Source organism: Triticum aestivum, chromosome 5D, assembly GCF_018294505.1.
Source record: "Triticum aestivum cultivar Chinese Spring chromosome 5D, IWGSC CS RefSeq v2.1, whole genome shotgun sequence".
In the NCBI taxonomy this organism is placed as follows: Eukaryota; Viridiplantae; Streptophyta; class Magnoliopsida; order Poales; family Poaceae; genus Triticum; species Triticum aestivum.
In genome coordinates, this window is record NC_057808.1 from 339,413,606 (window position 1) to 339,423,490 (window position 9,885).

The 9,885-nt window shown below is 48.2% G+C and overlaps 1 protein-coding gene across 1 annotated transcript; it reads right to left on the bottom strand.

The window, feature by feature from the left end:
• Positions 1-5,329: 5,329 nt before the first annotated feature.
• Positions 5,330-9,637, bottom strand: LOC123121601 (AP2-like ethylene-responsive transcription factor At1g16060). The gene is made up of 8 exons (XM_044541620.1): positions 9,123-9,637; positions 8,959-9,041; positions 8,832-8,840; positions 8,602-8,690; positions 7,936-8,009; positions 7,746-7,796; positions 7,555-7,631; positions 5,330-6,253 (listed from the first exon to the last, which is right to left on the bottom strand). Exons 1-8 carry the CDS (start codon positions 9,299-9,301, stop codon positions 5,625-5,627), a joined length of 1,191 nt encoding a protein of 396 aa, XP_044397555.1. The 5' UTR covers positions 9,302-9,637; the 3' UTR covers positions 5,330-5,624.
• Between the last annotated feature and the right edge of the window lie 248 nt (positions 9,638-9,885).

Here is a 9,885-nt window from a genome sequence, read left to right on the forward strand (position 1 = left end):
GACAGATGACATACGACATGACCGAGATGCAACAGCTCGCTTTGGAATTCTACAAGAATTTATATACCTTCGAGGGGATGCAAGGGGTGGCCGAGGTGCTCGAGCACGTTCCTGTTAAGGTGACCCCGACAATGAACGATATTCTTATGGCCCCTTACGAGGCCAAGGAGGTGAATACGACGCTCTTCCAAATGTTCCCGACGAAAGCTCCGGGACCCGACAGGTTCCCTGCTCATTTTTTCCAAAGGCATTGGGACATATGTGGAGAGACGGTCGCCAATTCTGTGTTGAGCATTGTTAGGGGTGAGAAGATCCCCACTTGCCTTAATGACACACTGTTAGTTTTTATCCCAAAGGTATCGAACCCCATGTTACTTTCTTAGTTTCGCCCTATCAGTTTATGTAACGTGTTTTACAAAATTGCTTTGAAAGTTTTATTGAACCGACTGAAACTGATTCATCCTGAAATAAATTTTCGGAGGAGCAATCGACGTTTGTTCCAGGGAAGCTCATTACTGATAATATAATTTTGGCCTATGAGTGTTTGCATTTTATGAAGAGGAACAGAGCGAGGTGTAACACTTTTTGTGCACTGAAACTCGACATGATGAAGGCATATGATTGAGTGGAGTGGTCTTACTTAAGATCAATTATGGAGAAGCTGGGCTTTGCTGCACCATGGATATCAGTGGTCATGAACATGGTGAGCTCGGTTTCTTTTTCTGTTATGTTCAATGGAGTTAAGTCGGAAGAATTTAAACCTTCACGAGGCATTCGACAGGAAGATCCTACCTCTCCACACCTTTTCTTGTTAGCAGTGGAGGGCCTTCGTGCCTATTAAAATCCCAGAACCAGTCATCCCAGCTCAGCGGCATTAAGGTGGCACAGTCGGCTCCGGCAGTGAACAACCTTTTATTCGCGGATGACAGCCTGCTATTTTTTAGGGCAAGTGTTAATGGAGCTGAAGAGGTGTCAAACCTATTGAATACATATTGCATGGCTTCGGGGAAACCAATTAATAAAGAGAAGTCGTCAATTTTTTTTAGCAAGGGATGTCCTGACATAGTGCGTACTGCGGTCAAAGGCTACTTGCAGGTACTAAATGAATCTTTGAGTGACAAATACCTGGCGATGCCGACTGATGTTGGTCACTCAAAGAAAGGAACTTTTAAATATCTAAGTTATAGAGTTTGGGACAGAGTGAAAGGATATGGATGAGCAAATGCCTGTCAGCATGTGGCAAGCATGTATTTATCAAATTAGTTGCACATGCTATTCCATTATATTCTATGTCATGTTTTAAGCTCCCTAAAGGGCTTTGTGACCATATTAAATCAATCATATGCAAGTTCTGGTGGGGCTGAAAACAGGGAGAGCGCAAACCGCTTGGGTGTATTGGGATGTGATGACAACACCGAAACATCTGGGAGGACTTGGTTTCAGAGACATGGAACTTTTTAAGTTGGCTCTATTGGCACGACAGGCTTGGAGAATCCTTCAAGAGCCAAACACATTGAGTGCAAGAATTCTCAAGTCAGCTTATTTCCCAGATTGCTCAATACTCGAGGCGGAGCTTGGATCAAGGCCATCTCAAATATGGCGGTGTATTATGGAAGGGTGTGATTTGTTGAAGCAAGGATTTATAGGCACATAGGCAATGGCCAAACTACCGACATATGGGTTGATAATTGGATCCACAAAGAAACAACACCAAGACCCATCACATCATTAGTGCCGAATCCTCTAAGATCTGTGGCGAAACTTCTGTCTCCTTCAACAGCGCCGTGGAATGAGGTATTGGTGCGGTCTATTTTCTTACCAATTGATGCTAATGCGATTCTGAAAATTCCCATCTGCACACGCAACACTAAGGACTTTTGGGCTTGGCACCCGGACAAGAAAGGAATATTGCTTGTGAGCTCGGCATATAAATTTTTATTGCAAACCAAGCTTTAGAGGGAGGAATGGCTTGAAGGCGGAGGTGGAGCTTCGGATGTTCAACAAGACGAGAAGTCCTAGAATGCACTATGGAAACTAAAAAATCCTTCAAAAATCAGGATATTCTTGCAGAGACTTACCCATCATTCTCTCCCCACGACTGATATCTTGATGAAACGAAATAAGGCCGTGTAGGACACTTGCCCACTGTGCGGGGTGTGCAGACTCATGGCGACACGCTCTTGTGTCATGCACTATGTCCATATGTGTATGGGCACTTCCAGATGATGATCTGGTTGCGCACATGATAGGTAACATGGAGCCCAATGCGAGGCTATGGCTGTTCGAACTCTATATTTCCATGGACCACGCGACCTTCATCGGGATGGCCGTGACTCTTTGGTCCATCTGGTATGCTAGGCGCAAGGCCGTGTATGAGGCCATCTTTCAAAGTCCGCAGCACACTACTTCTTTTGTTAACAATTTCATTGCGGAGGTTGGGCAAGTGGAAACTAGAGAAGAAGGAAGGAGAGCACCGGCTGCTTCAACTGACCAACCGAATCGGTGGCTGCCACCTCTCACCAGCGCCGTCAAGGTGAATGTGGACGGGGCGGTAGCTAGATCACACCATGGAGGAGTTTTCGCTGCAGTGTGTAGAGATGAGACACGTTTATACCTGGGCTCATCGGCTGTCGTTTTTCGGGGTATAAGTGACCCCCTAGTCTTGGAGACATATGCGTGCCAGGAAACACTAGCTTTGGCGGATGACCTTGCAGTGCAATATAGTTGCGTCGCCTCGGACTGCCAGGGAGTGGTGACTGATATCATGAAGGGGACTGGAGGTCCAAATGCTGCCATAGTCCATGAAATCAAGGAACACTATAATAGTTTTATCTCTTGTTTTTTCATTCATGAGCATAGGAGCCATAATTTTGAGGCTCATAATCTCACCAAGTTTGCTTGTAACCTAGGAGTAGGTAGACATGGGTGGTTGCCGACATGACCCAAACCTTGTACCTATGTCTATTGTTTAGAATTAATAAAGTTGGTGAGATCTCTAAAAAAACTAGTGACTAGAGATTCCCCTAAAAAACTAGTGACTAGAGATGCACACAGATAGTTAGGATCTCCCGTTCTCGTGCCGCCGCCGCCCCCATCTGAGAAATTTTGGTCCCCTCACCTTCGGCTGCCATTTTGGCGCTGAGAGGTGGGGGGACCTCGGATCTTCAAGACATATATGTTCTTCGTCAACGTCTAGTGATCATCGTAGTACTAGATCATCATAGTTTTGTGAGAATAATTTTCATCTCGTTCTTTTGTCAGTTTCATGAGGTTAGAGAGTTTTATGTCCTTGCAGGTCCGATTATTCAGATCTGGTGAGTTTATGTTGTGTCAATCTTTTTTTGTTGGTTTGATTCTTTGTCGAGGTGAAATGTTTTATCGACACCATAGTGAATATATAGTGACTTGACGGGCTGCACTCCTAGGGGATCATCCCCAGCCCAAGTACCGTCATCAATCAAGGCTTCCCATATTTTTGGATGGGCGGCTCAAGACACTTTCAAAAACCATTATTGGTATTGTTCGTGCGGGTGAAGAGTGACAACATCGTTGCTCCAGTCCAATTGCAGCCTTTTTACCGAGGTCTTTGGAGTATCTTCGAGCAGAGATTGATACTGCAAAGATGGTGTTTTCAAGAGATTTCATTTTAATTCCTACTCATAGGAGTTACTTTGTATTTTCTTCGATCTAAGGTGAAAATCAGTCTACCTGTGATTGTTATGAGCATGAATAAGGTACAGGTGTTTCTAAAAAAAATAGTGACTAGACATAATATCCCGTGCGTTGCTGCAGGAATTATTTAAAATTATTTCAATGGGATTTGTTTGCATGAAACATTAGTATTTAGGCAACAATATGTGAATTGAAATTAACATATAATTTATTATTTATTTGCTTATTCTATAATCTTCATCTGTCCGGGTTTATTATATTTTGGGGTAAAGTTTGACTAGATGTAACTAATAAATATAAACTATATGTCACAAAATTATATCATTGGAAACCATTTCGATTAGAAATTCAACTTTATTTAGTCGCATATACTTCATTTTTTAGGGGAATACTTCGTATTTTGTTAGTTAAATAGATTGTCAAAGTTTGACCCAGAATATGAAGGGGGGGGGTTCTAATAAAGCCAGACAGAGGATTTCCATGTATGATGGCATGATGGGGTGATATATTTGCATGTTAAGACAACTGAAGTTAGTGGGGAACAGGTATTTAGGTCATGCATGGTGGTATGATGAGATGGCATAGTTTTTTTTTCTGAGGGGGTGGTGAGATGGCATAGTTGGATATCAAGAGAAATAGAATTAGTGGGGATGAACCATTCAAGTACTCGCTCTGTAAGAAAATATAAGAGGGTTTTACATATTTCTTTATGGAGGGAGTATATAAGATTTTGTCACTTTTTTTTCTTTTGGCGGGGGATTTCGTTATCCATTTCATCCTCGTCTCATGTTTCTGTTGGCGAGTTCCCCGCGCGAGACGAGACAAGACCAGGAGCGCACCCCTCCTTGGCTTCCTCCGCCACCACCCACAACGTAGCCAGGCACCCGGGCGGCGCCAGAGACAAAACCGATCCGGCGCCATTGAGCCGCCGCCGGACCGAGCACCAACCGAGTGCTGACAAGGCGACGATACGTTCGAAAACGTAACCCGTCTCCCGCGACATGTTCCCAGCAGCCAAGAGTCCCGGCGACCAAGGACGAAATCGCACGCCTCCTTCCCCCGACCCCTACCGCGCAATGCGTACGCCGGCCGGCCGGCCAGGTCCCGGCCACCGACCGTACGCCAGGACAGGCCGCCAGCGAGCCGGCGGCGACCTTTCCAGCCACGACTTGTTTTCATTGGAGCCTCGTTCTGACCTGACATCGAGCACATTCCCTGTCCCCCAAGACGAGATCCACGTTCCACAGCGGGCACATTGACGCCGTGGTCGCCGTTGCACTGACAGAGCCATACATGCCCGGCACATGCCGATGCGATACGAGCGAGCCAGGACCCTCCGTCCGTCCGCAACTTGCGGTCGCGTACGTGCTCGCCCGTGATTACTAGCCGAAGGTTGCACCCACGACCGTCCCTACTTACAGATAGGCTGCTCGGCGTCATGGGGTTCCTGAAGTATGTCTATTTTGGTACTAACTTTTAGTGTTGCCAAATATGTACATATTTCCGCACTACTTATATTTGTTGTTGTACTACATATTAACACATTTCTCTGCATAACTGATCAAATGCAGCGAAGTTAGCCTTAGAACAAATCGCGAACTTCAAACAATTTGAAATGGAAGAATCTTCCGTAAATAAAGAAAGAAAATAAGTCATGTGAATCAATATACGTATATATTAGCTCCTTATTTTGACTGTCAAGGATCCTGAAACAAATGAAACAATCTCTCTTGCTTACACTATACCCCTGATTATACCAAAAGAAGGACAAAAACAATAAATAATCTTTAAATAACTCTCAGTCCTCACTAGCTGCACCGTAACAATTCTCTGTTATCTTGCTCCGTCTTCGTTTCTTCTCCATCTGATTATCCTATTGACAAAACCCCCCAGCCCCGTTGGAAGAAACCAATCAATGGCGCGCATCAGTCTACGTACGTACGCCGCCGCGATCACAAGTCCAGCTCGAACTGGAACGCCGGCGACGCGTAGGCGGACAGGTCCCCGAAGAAGAGGCCGTCGACGTCGGTGTAGGCCACGCCGTCGTCGCTGCCGAAGAAGGTCTGGATGTCCTCCGGGAAGCTGCACTGCGGCGAGGCGCCGTCGTCCCTGGTGGCCTGCGGCGGCGGGGGCGTGGACATGGACGAGGAGGACGTGGTGGTGCTGCTCTCGGCGGCCGACGTCCGCTCGATCATCTCCTTGAACTTGGGCGACTGCAGCAGCAGGCTGAGCGCGGACGTGGTGGGCGTGTGACCGAGCGTGGACGCCCTGGCCGGCAGCAGCGGGAACTGCGCCGTCCCCGCCGCGGCCGCCGCCGCCTCCGCAGCCATGCCGTCCTCCATGCCCTGCTGGTGGAGGTCGTGCTGGAACGCCATGGCGTCGAGGTCGATCGCGGGGAGCTCCTGCGCCGCGAGGCCGGCCAGCATCGGGTGCGCGCTCCGGCCGGCGCCGGCCGCCACGTCGGCGGCGCCCGGGCGGAGCCACTTGATGTAGCGGCTGAGGTCGAAGTTGGTGACCGCGTTGAGGCCGCGGTACTCGATCGCCGCCATGTCGTACGCCATCGCCGCCTCCTCCTGCGTCGCTGCGCACATCATCCGACGATTAGATCGCTCAAACGACGCAGCATTTTTCGTTGAAAAATAGAAGTGCTGCAATTAAGGCAGTCAGAATCGTGGTTTTGAGTCCGATCAAGCTCCCAAGGTAGGATCCCAAATCGTAGAATCTTAACTATAAAGAAAGATAGGATCGTAGAAACGTAAGTTCTAGTATTAACTAAAATTATAGAATCAAAGAAATTATTTTGGATCGTAAAGCCATAGAATCGTATAACAGAATCGCGATTCTAAACAACCCTGCAATCCTGCGGTGCATCACTGATGCCTCGATCACAATCATCGTCACTAGCCAGTAGGTCTAGATGCAAGTGCAGCCTCACTGTGGTGTGAACAGTGCTGATCTTTGGACCGCTGGAAGTTGAAGTACGGCGTTGCTGGGGTCGAGCTCATTGAGTCATGGCATCTAATCCCCAACTAACCGGAACTGGAGACTGCCGGCCGAGACCTCATCTCTGCTCTGCCATTGCTTGCTCAGCTACTTGGATCCAAGACCACTCCTATAATTCACTCTGTAATTCATTATGGAGAATTAAACCGCGGGGACGCACCTACAATCCCGAAGCTACCGACAGTACGTGTTCATAGCATGATACTGACTCTGAAAACGTCCTATAAAAAGTTACAGAGGCGGTAGAACATTTCTAACTCAGAAGAACATATTTTGTGTGTTTGTTCTTTACTAGGTCGTTCTTCTTTCCAAGATCACATTTGAGACGCGACATATCACGCTGGAATTCCGGACGTTGCCACGGGATTCACACGAAACTCGTGCGCTGCTAAGAGCTAACACGCCTCGGCTCCGACTGTGATGGAGAACGGTGATTGTACCCAGCAGTAATTGCATCCTAATCGTAGTACACCTGATTAGCATTAGCAGGCATTTCAGCCACAGAGTGCACGGATTAGTTGGCCAACTATCTGGTCAAGCTTGTGCTTAATGAGGCCTCTGGGCACTAAGCTGGACTGTGATGGTCAGGCTTGTGCCTAATCGCCACCGTGTGCCCATGTGGTACGCTGCTGGTAGTGGTCTAGGACTAAGGAGTGTAGGCTGCGGTACACCGCTAGTACCACTCAGATTTGGCTTTCATGAACAGTCTCACTCACTATCTAGAGTATGTACGTACGTACGATTGAAGATTTTATGAGTCAAAAATATGTACAGGCCATTTATTGAGGCCGTTGCGATGCTACTGGCTATTTGTATTTTGTGGTTTCGCTAGACATGATTTTGTGGAAGGAAGTTAATTTCATAAGGTAAAGTACGTACCGTAGGTGCCGAGGTAGAGGTACTTGTTGCCGAACACACGGCCAATCCGGGCCTCCCATCTCCCGTTGTGATGATGCCTGTAATAAAGATTTGTTGTGAATGAATACATACATGTGAGCTTTGTCTTTCAAAATCAAGTTAATTACTCTCATGCGGTTCAAAATCCCGTCCGGACAGTGGGGAAATGTTACCTTGCGACACCGCGGTACTTGGAGACCCCTCGTGAGAAACCACTGCTTTTCCTGTGAAAGAAATATCACATGCATAGACATCACTATTTTAGTTTTTGGTTAACTAATTTGGTTTTTTTTTAGTTTTACATTTGTTAAAATCTCATGTATTTCCTACAGAAATTGAAGAGTTAAATTTGATAGTCATTACCTCCTCAGGGACCCAATATACTCTTCCCTTGATTGTCCCTCCATTTCTTTCAACTCCTCTTCGTATATAGACAGCTGCAAGCAAATTAAGAGCTCAACAAGTTTTCTTTAAAAAAATATTGAACTGTGCAGACGCGATATGGCAAGTACTCTCTCCGTCCGAAAAAGCTTGTCCCTCAAATGAATGTATCTAGCACCAAGTTAGTGATAGATACATCCATTTGAAACACAAGCTTGGGACAAGCTTTTTCGGGCGGAGGGAGCATAATATAGTTAAAAAATGTACAACTCTAGTTTATTTCGAAAAAATGAAGCAAGTTCCACATAGTGATAATTGAACAATAAACTCGTAAAATATGTCCGTCGAAAACATAAACACAGGTTTTTAGCATCGAATTCTCGCGCTCTGCGAAGAACGACGGCCGACAATTGATTTTCGTTTCATTGTCGGCAATAGACCGCCGAATTCGACCTCCGAGGCATGCCAACCGACAGTACCAAGTACGACGAAGTTCTCGAAACAAAAGGAAAAAAAGAAAAGCCCTCAAATGCTACAAACTTCCACTCCTGTGCTGGCGGTAGCGGCAGTGGTAGCGGTACGGGTGGACTAGAATGTGCAACGAGTAAATATCGTGCGGTACAGGGCGGGCGGGGTAGGGTAGCCTACCGGGAAGTTGAGGATGGTGTCGGGGCCCCAGTACTTCAATGCCGCCAGGTCGTACGCCCGGGCCGCGGCCTCCTCCTCGTCATACGCCCCTGCAGCATTGTGGCCAATTTACGGTTAGCCCGGCAGCACGTAAATCTCTCTGTAATTCTCTTCTTTTTAACGGCGAGGAAGTGAGGAGGGGCAGATCGGGCCGGCCGTCTCATGCCAAGGCCGTGACTCGGGAGCCTCACCGAGGTAAACTGCATGCACCAACAACAACAGCAGCCAGTCAGGCAGGGAAAAATCGTCAGGAATCGAGATGCGGTGGATTAACCGGTCGACTAATCACGATGCTGGTGAAGTGATTGGCTGATTTACCTTGCTTGCCCTTCTTGTTCTGCGACTCGTTCCAGCTGTTCTTGTCCCACAGGTGCGCCTCGAACCTCCCCGTCCACCGGTGCCTGCGATCCGGCCGCTCCGTTCGGTTAGCATGACCGGCGGCGCGTTCGGTTGGGAAGTGACTAGGGAGCGAGGGAGCTTACCGTGTGACGCCGCGGTGGACGGAGCTGCGCTGGGAGGGGGACTCGCGGGGCACGCTCTTCCGCGTGCGCTTCTTGGGCTTGGCGCGCACGTCGGCCCCCGCGTCGGCGGCCGCGCTGGCGTTGCTGTTCGCCGCCGCGGCGGCGGCGGCGGCGGCAGAGTTCTTGCGGGGCTTTGCCATTGCACGTGCTGCTGCTGCTGCGTGTGGGGGGGGAGGGAGTGAGGGGGAGGTTGGGTGGCCAACTATGGTGGCACGGGGAGGGTGGCCGTTTTAAAGATGGACGGGTCTGCGTGCGGGGAGGAGGAGGAGGAGGGGAGGGGCGGCAGCGCAAATTGGTTGAGGTTTTGGAGCGCAGGGCAAGCGCCAAATGAGCGCACAGGAGGAAGAGAGGGGTCAGCCGGCGCTCCCCTCGCTGCTCTGACAGAAAGGGAAATCTTCTCCCTGATCTGATTGGCCGCCCTGGAGCGGCCTCCGCTTGTCGCTAGCTACTTCCAGGGTCTAGAGCTGGTGCTTGCGGCCGGTGCCCCAAATCTCAACGCACTTGGTTTTATACTACTCCTTTTTTTTCTCTCTTTTCTTTTTTTGCGGGTGATACTACTACTCAGTTATCTGAATTTTGGATTTCGAAGTTTTCTAAATGTTTTCGTCCGGGCGAATATAGGACTCTTTTCTTACAAAGTTTGTAACTATTACTCCTCATTTCAAGCACAGTGGGAGTATGGATTTACTAAATGCACCGTTGACGCTTTCATTAAAAAATGGTT